The sequence below is a fragment of the Muscardinus avellanarius genome (genome assembly GCF_963383645.1).
Source record: "Muscardinus avellanarius genome assembly, chromosome: 1".
In the NCBI taxonomy this organism is placed as follows: Eukaryota; Metazoa; Chordata; class Mammalia; order Rodentia; family Gliridae; genus Muscardinus; species Muscardinus avellanarius.
Window position 1 is genome coordinate 17612947 of NC_137786.1, and position 20445 is coordinate 17633391.

The window sequence follows — 20445 nt, forward strand, 5'->3', positions numbered from 1 at the left end:
CATTTATTTACTTTTTTATTTTTGCAGGTCTTGGGATGGGACTCAGGGATATTTGATCTCTGAACTACAACCCCTGCCCTAGTTTTTATTCTTTATTTGAAACCAGGTCTCACTGAGTTGCAGAGAGCCTCACTAAGTAGCTGAGGCTGTCCGCGAACCGCGATCTTCCAGTCTCAGCCTCCAGAATGCTGGGATTACAAGCGTGAACCAATACGCCCGGCTTTATTTATTTTTTGCAGTGCATGGGGATTGAACCTAGGACACTAGTGTATGCTTGGTGAGCACCTTGGAACACACTGCCAACCCCAAGACAAAAAGAGCCTCCTCATAGCAACCAGTGCTCAAAATCAGCCCATTGCTACACCTCTACCCCAATCTGTGTTCATAGTAAAGTAGAAAACAGAGTGGGCAGGGGAGCAAAACTTGAACAAGAGCTTTGGAACAGCTTTTACATTTCTCTTCTAAGCAAGCCTTGAATAAATATGAAGAAGATAAATGCAAAAATTACAAAAAAGAAATAAAATATAAATTCTAAAACAGGAGAAACAATGATATCCATAAAATGAACTGCACAATGACAAAGAAACTCTACCTCAAACAGAAGCTACAACTCAGAATGTTAGAAATTATAAATCATTGCTCAAATAATTGCACTGAATATCAATTGTCTCCACTCCTGAATCAAAAGACACAAGGTGGCAAAAATGGATTATATATTATAATTCATCTATATGCTGTCTGGAAGAAATCTGCCTTGCAGGTAAAGTTATTCATAAATTTAAAATGAAGGACTAGAGAAAAGTAATCCATGCTAATGAAACTCAAAAAGAAAAAGGGTAGAAACTCTCTTATCAGACAAAATAAACTTTAAGCCTAAACTTTAAAAGCAGGTCATTTTTTACTGGCAAAAGAAACAATCCAACAAGAGGATATAATGATAGTCAGTATACACTGAAAAGAGTTGAAACCACCTTTATAAAACAAACTCTTTGTCACAATAAGTCTCATATAGATCTCAATTAAAATCATTCAGAGATTTCAGCACTTCTCTCACACCGCTAGACTAATAGTTTAGGCAAAATATTATGTAAAATGGCTCAGATCTAAGAAAGACCATAAAGCAAATGCATCCCAGCTATGCAAAGCTGGTTCAACATATGAAAAACAATGCATGTAATTCATCATATAAACAAAACTAAGGACAAAATTGCATAATAATTTTATGAGACTTTAAAAAAGCATTTGACAAAACCTAATACACCACTCATGCTAAAACACTGCAGAATTAAAATAGAAGGAACATATCTCAACATCATAAAGGTAATGTATAATAATATGTAATAAACTCACAGCCAACATCAAATTGAATGTGGCAAATCTAAGAGAGTTTCCCTTAAAATCAGGAAGAAGACAAGGATGTCTACCATCACTACTTGTTTTCAAATAATACTTGAGACTGTAGCCAGAGTAATAAAGCTCGAAAAGAAAAGGAGTACAAATAGAAAAAGAACAAAAATCATTTCTATTTGCAGATGAGATAATTCTATATTTAGAGGACCAAATAAACTCAATTAAAAGGCTTTTTAAAACTGGTCAACAAAATTAGCAAAGTGTCTAGATAAAAAATAAATATTTAAAAATTAGTTTTAACACATGCTAAATATAAATTGATTGCAAAAGGAATTCCAATTGCATTTCACTCACAAAAACAAATATATATATATATATATATATATATATATATATATATATATATATAGTTTAAATGCAATACCCATTCAAATACCAATGTTGTCATTACAAATACAGAACGATCAGTCTATTAATTCATTTGTAACATTAAAAAACCAGAATAGCCAAAATATTTCTCAGCAATAAGAACTATGCAGAAAGCATCACAATATCTGACTTCAAACTATACCATAAACACTTAGTAATTAAAGCAGCATGGTATTTGCACAGAAGCAGACACAGAGACCAATGGAGCCAAATAGAAGATTCAGAAACAAATTTCCACACTTATAGTTAATTTATTTTAGACAAAAGGGCCAAACACATACATTAAAAATGTCTCTTCAACAAATAATGTTGGCAAAATTGGTTATTCCTATACAGAAAAAAAAGAAATGCTCCTCATCCCTGCATAATAATCAATTTAAAATGGGTCAAATACCAGAAAATTATACCAGAGACCTTGATTTTCCTTGAATTGGGCATAGACAAACACTACAAAATATAGGAATGGGTAAATAAAATTTTAATATGACCCAAAAGGCACACAAAATAAAGGGATCATAAACACATGGGATTGCATTAAACTGAAGAGCTCCTGTACAACAACAACGAAAATAAACTCTCAAGAACCTCCACAAAGAACTGACAGAATGGAAGAAGATTTTTGCAGAATCTCCCCATAAAAAAAAACCCAAATAACTCAATCAAAAAGTGAGCAAGTGAACTACATAGGCACCTCATAAAATAGGAAATTCAAATGAGTTATTAATGATGGAGGTATTTTGCTGCTTTCCAGTGCCTGAAAATAACATACTTTTCTTTTCCCAGGTTGTCCTGATATTTTTTTCATCTTAAAGAGTAGCTTGTTTCTATATGCCACTGAGGCTTCAATGTTAAGAGGCACTATTGCCAATAACCAATGAGGATTCAATGTTAAGAGGCACTATTGCTAATAATCTATGATGGGTTCAAGATTCCGTTTCTTCTTTGGGGCCCAGGAATGACCTGAGGGAATGTCTATTCAACTCCAGGCTGAAGTTAGAGTAATCAAGGCAAACAGAAGAACATAGAAGCAAGCCTTTGTTGTTGAGCATCACCCCATGGAAACTCAAGGGCATGGATTATGTGTATTTGTTTTTCATCAAAGAAGATTTCCTCCATTGGAAACTTAATTCTTTTTTCTTTACTACTAATTTTCTATTCATATACATTTTCTGTTATCTAAGTTATTTTTTCAAATATTTTCTTTCTTATTAATTTGTATTACTTCATATTCTAGAACATTTTATTACTGTAAGTTTGATCAATATTATTGTATAGTTCATATGTATATATTTTTTTAATTTTTATTTTTTTAAATTTATTTTTATTGGTGCATTGTAATCATATATCACATTGGAATACAAGACTTGAGAGGATATACAAGCACACATCATCCAATTAGCCCTTATCCAGTCCCCATCCCATTCCCTCCCCCTCCCTCGATCCCATGCTTGTTTGGTGATTAACTTTGATACATTTGTTTATGTACCTCCTGCATTTTAAAGAGGCTCCATCCTCCCCTATTCCATACCCTCTGATTGGTCACCTTAATTGCTTCATTATAGGGCCCTTTCTATAGCTCGACCTCTTCCTATTGCCCCTTTCCTCCTAGTTATTGCTGATTAGGGGAAGCATCTGGTTTTTATTTTCTGCGATATTTCTCTGTGCATGCCGCATTGCAAGTACTTAATTTTAGACATGAGAAAGTGAACTTTCAGATCCTTTCTCATACAACCCAGTTGTTAATACATTTTTCTGATAAAGGTATTTAACTTAAAAAACACAAGTGGTCAGTAAATGCATAAAAATGTTCAATATTTAATATTGAACATAAAAATGTTCAACAATTATAGAGATGAAAACTAAAACTACCCTGAGATTTCACCCAACCCCAATTAGAATGGCAATCATTAAAAACACACACATTAATAGATGCTGGCAAGGATGTGGAGATGTAGGAACTCTGATACACTGTTTTTAGGGATTGCAAATTAATGCAATCACTTTGAAAAACAGTTTGAAGGATACTCAGAAGAATGGAAATGAACCTACTACATGACCTAGCTATACCACTCCTTAGTATCTACCAAAAAGAATTAAAACCAAAATACCAGAATAATGCATTTATATCTCTGGTTATAGCTGCACAATTCACAATGGCCAAACTATCGAACCAGCCAACATGTCTATGATGATTGGATGATGAATGGATTACTAAATGATAAAATTTTACTCAGCCATAAGAAGAACAAAATGATGTCATTTTTCAGAAAAATGAATGGAACTGGAGAACAATATTTATTAGTCAGTCACAAAAAGTAAAAGGTCAGATATTCTCCCTCGTATGTGAAAGCTACAAAGAAAATGTGATATCAAAAGACCCCAGGAAAAAGAGGAGAAACCTTCGTTGAATGAAGATGATACCTAACTAATGGAGATGGGATGGAGGAAGAGAGAAACACCTCAATGAACATAATGTATATACATAGGCTTATCAAAGCTAACTCCCTTTTTATTATACTTTTGAAGTATTCACATTTTAAAATTACTTTACCTTTTATGGAATAAAATTGGTGAAATATACTTCTATCAGATTAATTTTAAACATATTTCTTTCCATAGTGTCTCAGTAAACATGCTCACTGCTATCATCAAAAACAATTGACCACACAACTTAGAGGAAGAAAGATGTATTTGCTCAGTATTGGGAGATTTGGGGGTTGAGTCCATGTGAGGATGGGGTATGTGGGCTCAAGGCATTATAGTAGGAACTTTAAAAAGAAAGAGAATGAAGGCTTTTCTCTCACATTGTGGAGACTATGAACCAGAAAGCAAGCAAGAAAGAGGATTCAAAAACAAAAATACAATCCATAAAGCCACACCCCAAGTGACCTTCTCCAGCCATACCTGCGTAGGATACCTATACATATTTGACAAATATTCATTTCATTCAAAATATTCATTCATGTCAAAATTGAAGCCTATTCATTTTTGACAAAATTACAGCAATTATGACTTAATTGTATCATTTTTGAACATTAAAACATAAGGTGCTTAGGGACTTTCTATATCTGACCATAACATATATTACATTTTTTTCTTTGGGAATGCTGTCCTGGACAAAGTACTTCATAGATAACATATGTATTAGATATACAAGTTGGCTTTTTAAAGTGCTGTTCTACCTTTCTATAGTTTGGGTTTGGCTTGCATCATGATGATCATTAAAATGTATCTCTTAGTTTGGTACTTATATTGCATTTTTAATTTGTAATCTTACTTTTTGATAGTAGGTATCAATACTTTTGTTGTATAAAGTTCACCTAAGTTATTCTAAAAAACTAAGTTTGTGTTATAGTAACTAAGTCTATTATAAATTAAGGTAAGGTACTAAATCTGCATTTCTTCCAAAAATAAATATTATTATTAAACATTAATCAGCAAATAGAAGTCTTTTCCTTATCACTTCTCTTATATATTAGTGACATTAATTTTAAATGATTGTATTTTTTAGAATGCTTACAGATGTAAAAGCAATTTACTCACTCTGACTCATACTGTTTCGTTCCTAGCTATTATCAACAGAACATGTTTATATCCCATGTTTATATCCTTTATAATCCTTTTGTCTTAAAGCAATATTTAGGTACATTTTTAGTGTTCATCCACTTTACATTCTGATTCACCTCCCAGAAAATGATAAATATAGTCAATGCTGTTTGTTGTCATTTTCCTTTAGAATCCATAAGCTTTTCTTCATGTGGTGATATATTTTCTAATAAATATTTTTCATGTTTTAATACTCAAAATTGTTTGTCTATAATCTCCATATGTGAGAGACAATGTAGCTGGATATAAAATTCTTGGTTCACATTTGTTTTTGAATATCTACTAGAAAATTTCCCATATACTTCATAAATATTAAAAAATACACTCTCAAGCAAAGATTTCCCTGACCTTTCCAACCTTTGAAAGATTTCCTACCTTTGAAAAATTGGTACTCATATATCTGAGCTCATCACAATTTAAGTAAACTTATACCATTAACACCTGACATTTTTTATTAAAACAATATTTCATACCTATGCAGTTTGACCCAAAGGAAAGATTACCATCTAATTCAGCTTCATATTTCATGTATCTGGAACAATTCCTAGGGCAAGGAAGGTGATTAATAGCTCTTCTAAAATATCAAATGTAGCTGTATTTAGAGCAGAAAAATGTGTTTTATTGAAGAAAATAATGTTATTTCTGAAATATGAATACTTAACATATGCATGTACTCTAAACAATTAAAACATTGCTTAATCACCATAGTGTATATTTAATATATAATTCTACATATATATGTAAATATTCTGCATGTATAATTATATATGTAATATATATAAATGTACATTATAATATATATATATATATATATATATATTTGAGTAACAAAGTAGTTTTTTATAAATGAGAGAACTGAAGCAAGAATACTTCAGAGTTTCCCCTTGGATAACAACCTGTAAGTGAAATATGTACGATTTAATTTGAACTCAGAGACTCTATAGGTTGTGTTCTTAAGGACTAAGTTATGCTGATAAAAGCCTAACTAGCAAAATAAGTAGTGTTATATAATATTCTAACTTTATGAGTACAGATCAACCAATTTTAATGGCATGTAAGATCCTATTGTTAAAGATACCTTCATGCATCATCTTTCAAAGTATGTACTCTTAAATTATAAATGAATTTATAAATTTAGTAATTACACCTATGAGACCTCTGGATGTCTTTGCAATTTCTTTAATTCACAGATGCACAGAGCTAAGGAAATGAAATGTTATTTGGAAAAATCCTTCAACCACGTGGTCTCTGCCAGAAGTGCTTATCCTGGCATCATTTTTACTTCTCCAGGCAGTTGGGCTTCTTTTACTTTTCTTTAGCTATTGCTCAGATTTTCTAATTTAACAGCTCACTGTCAATTAGTTGACTCAAATTTTTATCTTAGATTTAAGTTTCTTAATTGCATCCTATTATTCTAGTAATTACTTCTGCATATCATTGCTCTGTTTCACTTATAAAATAATGCTTTTGCCTCTTTAATATTAGTCTGTTTTATATAGATAGTTATCATATATTCCATCAATCTTTTTTCCTCTAGCTCTACATATTTAGGACTTTTTAAATTGTTTCTCATTAATCACTTTTACTGCTTCTTAAATCATGCTAATGTAGTTCTCCTCTAGAACTATAACACCATCATAAGACAAAGATACTGAAAACAATGTTTAATCAAGTCACTCTATGATTCAGTTCTTGGAGTTCAAGGAGAATCAAAAGTTCTGTTCTCCTAAGTAATTAGAAAGAGACTTTTTATGGTCTCTCTAATTTAATATCTCTCTCTCTCTCTCTCTCTCTCTCTCTCTCTCTCTCTTTATCTCTTTCTCTCTATCTCTTTCTGAGGTACTAAAGATGGAAGCCAGGGGCATTCTACTTCTGCGCTACACCCCCAACCCTACATTTTATTCTTTATTTGCAAACAGGGTCTCACTAAGTTGTAGAGTCTCTCACTAAGTAGGTGAGGCTGGCCGCAAACTGTGATCCTCCTATCTCAGCCTCCCAAATGCTGGGATTACAAGTGTAGGCCACCATACCAGGCCCCTCTACTTTCATTTCAGTGCAGAGCTATCATTCAGGTTTTTAGGTTCAGGTTGATGGATAATATTAGGGATTATATTAATTTTTTCACACATGAGATATGTTATTTTAATTATAAGACATTACCAAGTATGTATTTAAATTATGGTATTTCTTCAAAATATAAAAAATGAGATAAATTTAAATCATTTTTTTCTACCTGGACTTTATTACTCTTTTTATATTTATATTTATTTCTCTTTATTATTATAATAGAGTTTGCAGTCATTGTCAGAGGTCTTTTGTAGATGTCAGACAGTCCATGGATACTGGAAAATAGTATAAACTTTCTTGGATGTGGGACTCTAAGAAAAAATTTTGATGCACTAATTATCATGCTAGTTGTCATTTGAACATGGTAAAATAAAAGCAAATATATTTTATTTCAAATAACTCAAATGTATGTACAATATATAAAGCCTATTTATATTTGACATACTATATACTTGTATATTATTTAAATTATATTTATAATACAGTTTATAAATTATATACTTACAACATATTTTATATATATTATATATAATTATATAGAAGCTCATAGATAAGTGTATGTAAACTAGCTCACTAAATTATATTGTAGAAATGTGCACATACAAAACAATATAAATCATTGTAGTTTCACATGATTTATCAATTCAGGTTCTTGGTCATATCTATAAATAAAAAGGAAAGAAGGAAATTGCCCAACATTAGTCCTCTATCAAATATTTGAAAATAATTTAAGTTGTTCCCTATATGTGGTATAATGTACATAGGGTGCTTCATTATTAGTGTGTTTCCTGGTGAATTGAGTAACATGAAATGAGGGGAGAAGAAAGACAGTCACCTGGAGATGTCTGGGAAGTACAAATGAAACTTGGTTCAAATGGAGAAAGAAACAGAGTGTTAATACATGGTGGTAGTAGCATCATGAGGAGCCAGACTTTGCTGAGAGCACCATTTTCATGTTACTGTGTTTATTTATTTTTTGTAATCATCTCAAGAAATGCTAAAAATAAAAAAAAATGAAGTGAAAAGACTTGAAATAAAGTCACAGATCTCATAAAGGGAAAAGATTCAGATTTCTACATACTTTTACAGTCAACCATTATCTTTGCAGACTAGAAGGACACGTTTGGGTATTTCGGCTTCAGTTGATAGGGATTACATAAAAAATTGAATGCACCATAAAAAGAAATCTAATAGTACCAATGTCACTTGCTAAAACTGAAACGAATACATTGGATTAGAGCTTTGAAGTAAAAAATACAAATTAACATTTGGCACCATTGCTGTAATGAGATCAAATTGATAAAGGGATCACAGAAAGATTTTGAGAAAGACTTCTAAAGTGAAGCACATCCCTAGCTACAGAAGTCTATGTCAGAGAAAAGAGAGCATCAACTTGCATTCATCCTTATCTTTTTTTCACCTTTCCACCCAGTCAGGCTCCATTAAACAATGAATGAAAGTTATCAAAGTGTATTTACAATGTACCACATCATGCATCAGTGAATTCAACTTAGCAATTTTCTGATGAAGGAATGATACAGACAGGGATGTGCAGAGGCTCCTGCTGGCTGATTTATAGAATAGTGCTGATTTTGATCTTTGTGGAGATTAGCTTTTCTGCCTTGCTGACTAAAGTGAGCTGCCTTAGAGATTAAATAAGAGACAGGTTTTTAAGGGCCATTTTATTCTCCTGCCATCTGAATCAGTATGTCTTCAAGGTTAAAATGCCCTAAGGTGTAAAGTTTACTTTTAAAATGGAAACTGTTACCATATAAAATATAAAACAATTAATTCTAAACTGATAATGTTAATCTGAAAACTATAAATGGAAGCACCGATTTAACTCAGAGGAAAGAAATCTGAACTTCATTCAAATATAGTTTTAAGAAGAAAATATAGAAGGTAATTTGAACAAATTTTCCAGATTATTTTCAATGTATCATCATTGCCATTTACCTAATTTAAATAATTTTCTTTTTTAATACATTCATGGTGTATGTTGCAAAATAGAATAAACAGTGTTGATTAAATATATTTGTAAACACACATTATTTTACTTTCATCTTCAGATAACATCAAATTACTTGCATGTATTCAGGTGTTTTCTCTTCATTGTCTTCAGGTTTGCAAAATATACTTGTATTTCAGGCCCTGAGTATAGAGAAACTGTCCAACATATTTGCTTTCTGAAGACGTGGGGAGCATCAAGTGTTATGTGTATGTATGTCACTGTCAACATGATTTACATTATGATGTGAGACTACAATACACCAATGAAAGCATAAGAAAGAAAAGAAACTGTCTTATTTTGTTTTATAAAATTAAAGGGTTCCTCTCCTCTAGTAATTTTGAAGTCTCTGACCTAATTTCAGGATCTTTGATCCATCTTGAGTTGACTAACGCAGGATGAGAGATAGGGATTTGATTTTATTTTTTTACAAATGGATAACCAAGTTTTTCCAACACCATTCGTTGAAAAGGTTGTCATTTCTCCAATGTATGTTCTCAGCACCTTCATTGAAAATAAATTGACTATAAGTATGTGGATTTGTTTTGGTGCCTTCTTTTCTGATCCATTGGTCTATGAGTCTGTTTTTTTGTGCCAGTACCATGCTGTGTTTATTACTACAGCTTTGGAATATAATTTGAAGTCAGGAATTGTGATATCTCATGCATGATTCCTATTGCTTAAAATTGCTTTGGAGATAGCATTAATCTAAAAAGTTCCTGCTCATCAACGAGATCCATCAAGAAGCTAAAGAGAGATCCTACAGAAGAGAAGATCTTTTCCAGATATTCCTCTGATAGAGAACTAAAATCTAGAATATATAAAGGACTTAAAAGACTTAATACTAAAAATATCAAGAAATGAGTTATTTAAGTAAATACAAACTCAAAAAGGAAGAAATACATAAGTCAATACATGAAAAAAAGTTCAACATTATTAGCATTCAGAGAATTAAAAATCAAAACTACACTGAGATTCCATCTAACTTCAATCAGAATAGCAATCATCAAGAAGTCAAACAATAATAAATGTCAGTGTGGCTGTGGGGAACTAAAAACTCTTCTACACTGTTGGTGGGATTTCAAATTAGTGCAGCCACTATAAATATCTGTGGGGAGATTCCCCAGAAAATTGGAGATGGACCCACCTTATGATCCATCCAGTTTGGAGTATGTTTCCAAAAAGAATCCAATCAGAATATTATAGTAATATATATGCATATCTATTTTTTTTCTACTGGAGATTGAACACAGAAATGTTCTACCTCTGAGCTACACCACCAGCCCTATTTTATTTTGAAACAAGATTTCACTAAGTTGTGGAGGGCCTAAGTAGCTGGCTGAGGCTGCCGGCAAAACTGCTATTCTCCTGTCTCGGCCTCCCAAGTACTGGGATGACAAGTATGTGCCAACATGCCCAGCCATATCTGTGTTCATAGCAGCACAATTCATGAGCCCCAAATTATGTTATCAACCTTGATATCCATTAACAGATGAATGGATTACAAAATTATGTGATATACACACAATGGAATTCTACTCAGCAGTAAATAAAAAAAATTATGTCATTTTTCAGAAAATAAATGGACCTGGAGAACATTATGTTGAGTGAGATTAGCCCGTCACAGAAAGTAAATAGTTATGTTTTCACTCATATGCAAAAGATAGAAAGAAATCATTGTGAAGGACTTGACGTAATGGAGGAAAAACTCCAGTGGAGCTACTGAAGTGATATAGGAGAAGGGAAGGGGGAGAGAAAATCAATCAAGGAATGTGAGATACACCAATTCCCATCTCAATGTCCTGCATGGGGAAGGGGAGAGTGGGACTGAAGCTGAGGGAAAGCCTGACAACTGCTGTGTGCATGTATGTAACCATGAAAATGAACGATATGTCATAACATAAACCAATAAGAGTATAAAAATAAAAAGTAAGCTGGGCGTGGTGGCACACACTTGTAATCCCGGAACTTGGGAAATGGAGACAGGAGGATAGCGCAGGTTCGAACCCAGCCTTGCTGGCTTAAGAGACCCTGTTTCCAAATAAAAATATAAAATATGTCTGGGACTGTAGCTGGGCGTGGTGGCGCACGCTTGTAATCCCCGCGCTTGGGAGGCAGAGACAGGAGGATCGCGCAGGTTCGAAGCCAGCCGCGCGCGCTGGCTTAAGAGACCCTGTTTCCAAATAAAAATGTAAAAATAGGTCTGGGAGTGTAGCCCGGAGGTAGAAGGGCTTCCGGGAACCCCAGTACCACCAATATATATATATATATATATATATATCTGGGACTGTAGCTTGGAGGTAGAAGGGTCCCAACCCCAGTACCATAAAAAATAAATAAATAAAAAGTAAAAACAAATAAAAATCAAGGGCTCAATAGACAAGGACAACCTTGAGACAGATACCCTCTGGACAGATCACTGAAATTTCTCTACAGTTAGGTCCTTTCTGTTGTCCTCCACAAATCTCAGTGAAGGAGGAATACTAGAAGTTTTTTTTTCTTTCACCTGTGATGAGGACTCTATTTAGAATCATCTCTACCTCCAGTTAATCCATTCTCTTATTAATATCACTAATGTTGTTTTAAGTCTTTTTTCTAAAATTAAAATTATTAATCAATCATATTATCATTTTCTTCCCTCATAATCTTTTTTCTCTCCATTACTACAAAGCTTTACAAATAAAGTGGTATTTTTTTCTTTTTCTTCCCATATACTTTTCTGTTCTTTCTCCACTACAAGTTAATACTCAAATTTAAGTCAATATAAAAATTTAGTTACTAAAAATTAATAATATTAAATATAATTAAAATAGAAGAGTATATGTGAAACACACAAATAACTAAGTAGATTCACTATAATATCACATTAAGAAATAATTTCTCAATCAGTGTTCTGAACATATTCTACAGTAGCATAACGTGTAAAACATGCTAAAATGTCAAAAAGCTCCACTCCAGAATGTCTAGAAAAAATATGAATACAGAGAACAGGGATCTAAAGTTTGCTGTATTCTTAAGCTAAAACCTTAACATATGTAAAGACAGAAACAATGTATTAGGAATTACATATACAAACGTTTTTGTCAAATGTATGTTTTTTACTTCATATTTATAAATATTATATACTCTTAAAAGTAAAAAATAATATTTTACTCCCAATGATAGGTTCTTGTAACAATAACAATAACAACAACAACAGAAAAAACCAAAGAGAAGAGAGTTAATGGTTTCATTGAAGTTGACTTTGTACCTCTGTGACAACCAAGCAAATTGCTATCTCCTAATGAATATTAGCAAACCCACTGAATTTTTTTGTATCAGTTAAAAAACCAACAGAATAATGATATTAATGGAGCTAGCATTTATGATGTGTTTCCTGAAAATTCTAAAATACATTACATGGATATGTTTTTTGAAAACACAAAAGATGAGTTAAGTATTTTCTTATTAATCCATGCATAAATTTGGAGAAAAATAGAGCAAATTATACAATATAAAAAAGCAAAGAACAGAAGGGACAATGAGTCCTAAACAAAGAATGAATGTATCTGAAAACAAAATGAGATAGAAGACAAGAAAGCAGGATAAAGATAAACAGTGTATCAGAAGGGTCAGATAAATGGCAAAAGACACAAAAGGGCATAAAATCATTGTAGAATCAAGAAAAGCTAAACTATCATGGAATAGATTTCACTATACAGTTCTAAAAATATTTGAAAGCTAAATCTTATATTGGTGTGTATCTTTTACTTCAAATTTTCAAACAATTGTATGAAGTTTTATTATAAAATTAGAAGATAGATGCTTTCAATTTTTGTACAAAATATACATGGTATGTAAGTCCATATAATTCTTTTTATCTATGTCATATTAGACCTTTAGACCAATTTTTGTTTACAATAGAAGTTCAAAGCTTTATTACTGTCTTTTAAAATAGATGTAGAATTTTAAAATCGAAATTTTTACCATTTAAAAGAAAGGGTCTTTATGGGCCTTCAAAAGATTTCTGCAGTCCATGCAAATATTTTGGTGATTTATTATATTTTACTCTAAGATTATTTGTAGTAACAGTTCTATTTTAGCTAATAACACCAATACTATTTATACTGTTCTCTGTTGCTATTACAGAATAATCATACCTTTATCTTAATGACACTTTAATTAGTTGTATTTAGGTAAAATGCATTACACTTATTAGTATTATTATTTGGTACTAAGAATAAAACCCTGAGGCATTCTACCTCTGATTAATAATCTTAGAACTCTACTATACAATATTGTTCCTAAAAATACAACACTGTATTGCACACTTATAAAAAGAAAAATTACAGATATATTTCTTTTTTTCCTTTTTTTTTTTTTTTGCTACTGGAAATTGAACCCAGGGTCATTCTACCTCTGTTCTACATCCACAATCCTTTTTATTTTATATTATTTTACTATTTTATCGTGAAGCAGGTTCTTACTAAGTCATTGAGGGTCTTACTGCATTTTCAAGGCTAGCCTCAGCTTTTGATCTTTCTGTCTCAGCCTCTGAAGTACTCGGATTAAACAAATGTACCACCACTCCTGGTTTACACTTAAATTGTTACCGGAATTGCTAAGACATTTCATGAAGATTTGAGAATTGACAAAATTCAATCAAAGATGGGGAGATACATATTCATAGTTTATTCTACATCAGATCTTCCCACATTAGCAAAGTTTAATGGCTGAGAGGAGATCCAAAGATTCAGATTTAACCACAATTAAAATGTAATCCCAGAGCCAGACACAGTGGCACACTCCTGTAACCTAAAGGCTAAGGCACAGGTTTGAGACAAGAGTGGGCTGATTTAGCAAGACCAGGTTTCAAAATGAAAAAAACAGAAAGGGCTGTAAGTAGAGCTCAGAGGTAAATATCCCTGACTTCAATTCCCAGAAACACACACACACACACACACACACACACACACACACACACACACTCACACTCACACTGTATTTACATCTCAAAGAAAGAACATTTTGTTATTTTAATAATCTCATAACATGGAAAAATTCCTACTATTTCCATATTAGGAAATATTTAATGAATCATGAACAGTATGTCATTTTTGTCTTTTTACCTTCTTTAAGGAGAGGATTCCTTCTCTGGTGTCTTTGTCAGTGGAGATGGAGAATATCCCAACGCCATCGCCATTTATGATGGAGTATGTCATGTCAGCATTAGAGCCGGTGTCTGCATCATTGGCCTTGATTTTTCCAACAGCTGAACCAACTTGAGCAGACTCAGGAACATATAGTTGATAGTGCTCTGAAAAACATTCCATAAAACAGTGTTCATAAAATAATCCCACAAGTAAAAGATGAGAAGTAGTTATACACTATGCAGGCAAATGAACATTATGTTAGGAAATGTATAAAAGGGATTTTATTCAGCTTTTAAAATTATAACATTTTATTTAGTAGTGAAATACTAGACATCGATTTTAAGATATATGCAACAAAATTTCCAGTAAAATAATGTATAGACATGAATATGAACCATTTTATTACCTCGGCCTTTTTTTTGTGTGTGGTGTTACAAATTGAAATCAGGGGTATTCTCCCTCAGAGCTACACCCCCAGCTCCATTTTTTGTTTTTCTCTTGAATCGGGATCTCATTAAGTTGTGGAAGGCCTCACTAAGGCTGGCCAGAAACCTGCAATCCTCCTGTAATAGCCTCCCAAGTACTGGGATTACAAGCATGGGTCACCACACCTGATTCACATCAGCTTCTTGAAAGTACTTCATAATAGTCAAAATCAAAATAAAGTTATTAAATCGTCTACCAAGTGGAATAATATGGCTACATTAAGTGATATGACACTTTTAAAGTACTTTTATTTTTAATTGTGCCTTCTATGGTCAATGATAGTAAAATTGTTTTTTATAAATCTAATTCTGTGATATGCAAAAATATCAAAATATTTCTGAAGTCTTTTTCATAATATTAAGTGTTAACTAGAACTTTTTTTTATAAGTACTTATGAAATGGCTACTAGGAGTATTCGGAATACCAGTGGGACTCAAGATAATGGAGGGGAAACCTCAACAAAACTGGAAAAGAAGGTTGAAGTTAATTAATGGAGGAGTTACAAATATCTCAATACTTTGAGACATTTGCTAATCTTAGTACTTTTATTAATTGTTTTGATGTGGAGATGGAGTATATAACATATGTTTTAAGTAAATCCATTGTTAGATACATTATTTACAAATGTTTATCCATTCAATAGGTTGAAGTTAATTAATAGAGGAGTTGAATATGTGTATAAGTTTACACTTGAATAACTTATACACTTGTATAAGTTTATTACACTTGAATATGTGTATAAGTGTGAATGTAACATGGTCAGCCTGGACACTCATTGTTTGGAGGAGGGCGAGGGCACCAAGCACTGTGTAAGAGTATGCCATTTTCAATATGACCCACATAAAACTAAAGTTAAAATAAAATATAAAAATACACCATAATGATATTTTAGCAACTGCTTATGACAAAAGAGAAATGTTTTATTAAAGCACTGATTTGCAGCAAATCCAAGAGAACATCATAAATAACAAAAACAGATTAAAATTTAATTTGATAACAGATTGTCAGCTAAGTTTAAACTATATCAATTCAGCATTCAAGAAAAATAAAATTATACTATAGATTAGTGAATAAAGAGCTTATATAAAGTTATTTTTTCTCTGAAAAAATTTTGTTAAATGCAGTATACAATAAAATAATAAATATATGTAGTGGATGTAATTTTTCTCTGTAAAAAATGTTAGGTGCAGTATGATACCAATATAAACATTTCTAGTTATTTTCTGAAGTATTTTTTTACTGTTGTGATAATATTTAAAATTAAAATTTCCCTCATAACATTTTAAGTGTGAAGTACAGTATTGTTATTTATATGTACATTATTGGACAGCAAATTTTTAAAATTATTAATCTTAGATATCTGAAATTTTATATCCTTTAAAAAAATAAATGTCTTTTTTCCCTCCCACAGTTCATGGCAATCATAATTTTATTTTTTTTTTAGTTTTAATATTTTTAATACCTTATATAATTATAATAATGTGGTATTTGTGCTTCTTTGGACTATTTCTCTCAACATAATATCTTCTATTTCATCCATTTTTTCACATATTGCAGGATTTCCTTGTTTTGAAACCTGAGTAATATTCTAAAGTGTGTATTAACACAAATATTTTTCTATCCATTTATCTCTACTTAGATATACCCTGTTTGTACATTCATTTTGGCTTTCGTATATAGTACTTTTATAAACATGTGTGTGATGATATCTTTTTGAAGTTATATTTTAAATTCATTTAGATAAGTACTCAGGATTTTTGTTGAAGTATTATGCAGTAGTTCTCTCTATTTTTACTTTTCTGAGAAATTTCCCTACTTCATTTTGTATTGGCAGTACCATTCGGCATCACTACCAATGGTGTGGTAGTTTCAATTTTTTCTCATATCCATCAACCCTTTATGTTATATTATTAATATAATATTAGCCATCTTAGCAGATGTGAGGTGATCTTGCTTTGTTGTGGGTTTGATTTTCATTATGAGTGACATTAGTGTTTTTCATATGCATTTTGTCCAATTGAATATGTTCTTCAAAAATATTTGAGACATTTGCCAATCTTAGTACTTTTATTAATTATTTTGATATGGAGATGGAGTATATAACATATGTTTTAAGTAAATCCATTGTTAGATCCATTATTTACAAATGTTTATCCATTCAATAGGTTATATTTTCATTTTGATCATTTTTTCACTGAATATTTTTACTGTATTTGGTATAGCCATATTTATCTATTTTTAATTGCTATAACCTGTGATTCTTCGTGTTATATTCAATAAGTCATTGACAAGACCAATGCCATGATTTCCCCTTATGCTTTTTCCTGAAAATTTTACAGTCTCAAGTCAATGTTTGAACTTAACCCACTTTAGTTAACTTTTGTATGGCATACAATAAAATCCAAATTTACTCTTTTACAAGTAGAAAGAGTTTTCTCAGCAACACTTGTGACGTATTATTTTCTGCTAATGTATTTTTGGAATCTTTAGTAAAGATGAGTTGATCATACATTTGTGATTTTATTTCTAATCTCTCTCTACTGTCCCTTTAGTCTATATGTCTTTTGTAATAGATTTGTTTTCTGTTCTGAAGTTAGGAAGTGTGATGCTTCCAGCTTTGATCTCTTTCTTTTAGGGTGTTATGACTATTTGAGTCTTTTTTTAATTCCAAATTAACTTTATTATTGTTTATTTTTATTTCTGTAAAAGTGACATTGCTATTTGGATAAGAATTTTGCTGAATCTTTAGATCTAAAATGCAGGATGGACATTTGATCATAATGTCACAGATAATACATACAGTGGTGAAAAATTGAAAGCCATCTTTGCTAAAATGGGAAACAAAAAAGATACCACTTTTACTCTTCTATTTAACACAATGATAGAAGGCCTAACTAAAGCAATTTGTCAATAAAGAAAAATTACAGCATTCAAATTAGAATGAAAAAAAGTAAATTCCCCATTTGCAGGTGACATGATATTATATATAGAAATCCCTGAGAACTCTAACAACCACAAAAACAACCAAACAAAACAATCAGATCTGCTAGGAACAATATATTCAGTAAACTTTTAAGGATACAAAATTAAGATGCAAGATCAGATATGTTGTTTTGCACTAATGTAATTAATATAAAATATTAGAAAAATTTAACTTTCAATAGTGTACTAGTTATGTTTTTGGAGTTATGAAATATTCTGACATAAATAACATAAAGCAGGAAAGATATTTATTTCGGCTCACAATTGCAGAAGTTTCAGTCAATGGTCAGCTGTCTCCATTGTTTTGAGTCTAAGCAGGGGCAGAACATCATGGTGGAAGGGTGAGGGAGAGGAATTCTCTCACGTATGGCAGCCAAGAAGCAGAGGGAGCAGAAAGAGGAAGAAAGGGGAAAGGGACAAGACATTCCCTTTCATGGCATTCCCCAGATATCTACTTCATATAACTTCCCAATGATGCTATCAAGTTAGCATATTAATGGATTTATCCACTGCTGAAGTCAGAGTCATGATCCAGTTACTTCCCAAGAGTTTCAAATCTTAATGTTGCTTCTTTGAGGACCAAGACTTCAACAAATCAGCCTTTGGTGGGTATTCCAAATGCAAAGCATAACACTCCACTCTTGGCCTTCAAAGGCTACTCTCTATGTTATCATAAAAATTTTAATTTTTATCCAAGAGTTTTCATAATGTTTACAGTGCCAGCTTTACTCAAAAGTTTAAGCTTTATGTTTCCATTGAGACTCACGTTCTTAGCTGTGAACCACTAGATAACCTTGAAAACAAGTTACATACTTCCAACATGTAATTTTATAGAAAAAAATCTTATTTCTGAAAAAAGGACTACAAGAATATAAAGAAAAAGTCATCAAGGCATGATTAAAACCCAGCTGAGAAACCATTAAATCTTCAGCTCCATGTTCACCATCCAGTGCACATGGAGTCAAAACATCAGCTCCAAAGTGTTTGCATAGCCCCAGCTTCCACAGCCTTGCTGTTTGCAGCACACATGGCATCTCCTGTGGGCTGGCTCTGCTTCCTGCCTACAGTCTCTTCCACAGATACTCCAAGAACCTAGTAACTCCAAGTTCTTGGGATCTGCATTGCAGCTTAGGCTTCACTAACACAGCTTCAAGATTTGCCACTTAGTGACTCATTTTTTTCACACACTGCTTGGCTTCCCAGGATTTTCTTTAAAATAATAAGTGAAAGTCTCTGTGATCCTGTAACCACAGCATTCTACATTTCTTCAAAACCAGCACCACACGGATGGCACTATTTGCTGTCACCTCAAGCAGTAGTTAGGCCTTCTTGAAACATGGCTACAATGGTCTCTGTATGCTTGGATTAGCTGAGTGTGAGGAATTCTGGGGGAAAATCTTCTTAGATGGCCCTGTGGAAGCAGAGTACCCTACTACTACTGTATTACCAAAGAGGAGTCTTTCAAATAAATTTTCACTTACTCCCACTTGAACTGAAATGGGCAGAGAGTGGTTGATTCTTGAAATAAACTCAAGGCATATTTCTTATTGTCAGTGCAAATACTGTTTCTTTTCAATAATGGTAATGTGTTTATCAATCATACCTTCCTTGGTCTCAAGTTTACGCAGATTTCTTTTCTCACCAAATTGCACATTTTCAAATATGACTTATTTTCTTTCCAATTCTCACTCTACACATGGTTAAAGGTGGCTTGTGATGTCCATGCTATAGCCTGAATGCCCTGTGACCTTGAAATTTTCCCCAGATATTAATTAATTCATCACTTTTAAACTCATCCTCACACAATATCTCAGGTTCTGGACAAAATATAGAGAAGTTTATCATAATGTAAGAAAAATTGACTCTAGTTCACTTCCCAGTCGAGTGCTTGCTCCCATCTTAAAACCCATAAGCAGTCTTTAGCGTCTACATTCCTATCCCCATTCTAGCTTTCTGAGCTCATACCAGAATCTTCCATAAAGTTCTGCTTACATCATTTTATGTGTTCTCTAGTCTTCATCTTCATTATCTTTCTAATCTCCTATAATAAACCAGTTCCAAATGCTTCTGAACCACATGGTTGTGAAGAGTCACAACAACTCATCTCAGTATAAATTGCCGTTAGAGCCAGGCGTGGTGGCGCACGCTTGTAATCCCTGCGCTTGGGAGGCTGAGACAGGAGGATCGCGCAGGTTCAAAGCCAGCCTCAGCAACTTAGTGAGACGCTGTTTCCAAAAAATATATATAAAATGGGTCTGGGAGTATAGCCCGGAGATAGAAAGTCTCTGGGTTCCACCCCCAGTACCACCAATAAATAAATAAATAAATAAATAAATAAATAAATAAATTTCCATTTTAGCAGCTTTTTGACACTATGTACCTGCC

At 32.4% G+C, this 20445-nt stretch overlaps 1 protein-coding gene across 3 annotated transcripts in view; it reads right to left on the bottom strand.

Annotated features, from left to right (window-relative positions):
- CDH18 (cadherin 18) overlaps positions 1-20445 on the bottom strand; it is a gene marked incomplete at both ends in the record, with an annotated part of 341945 nt that overhangs the window by 93606 nt on the left and 227894 nt on the right. For all 3 annotated transcript variants that reach the window (XM_080704748.1, XM_080704750.1, XM_080704749.1), the window contains one exon: positions 14569-14756. In XM_080704748.1, coding sequence (XP_080560874.1) covers positions 14569-14756 — 188 coding nt within the window. The remainder of the gene's footprint in view (positions 1-14568; positions 14757-20445) is intronic.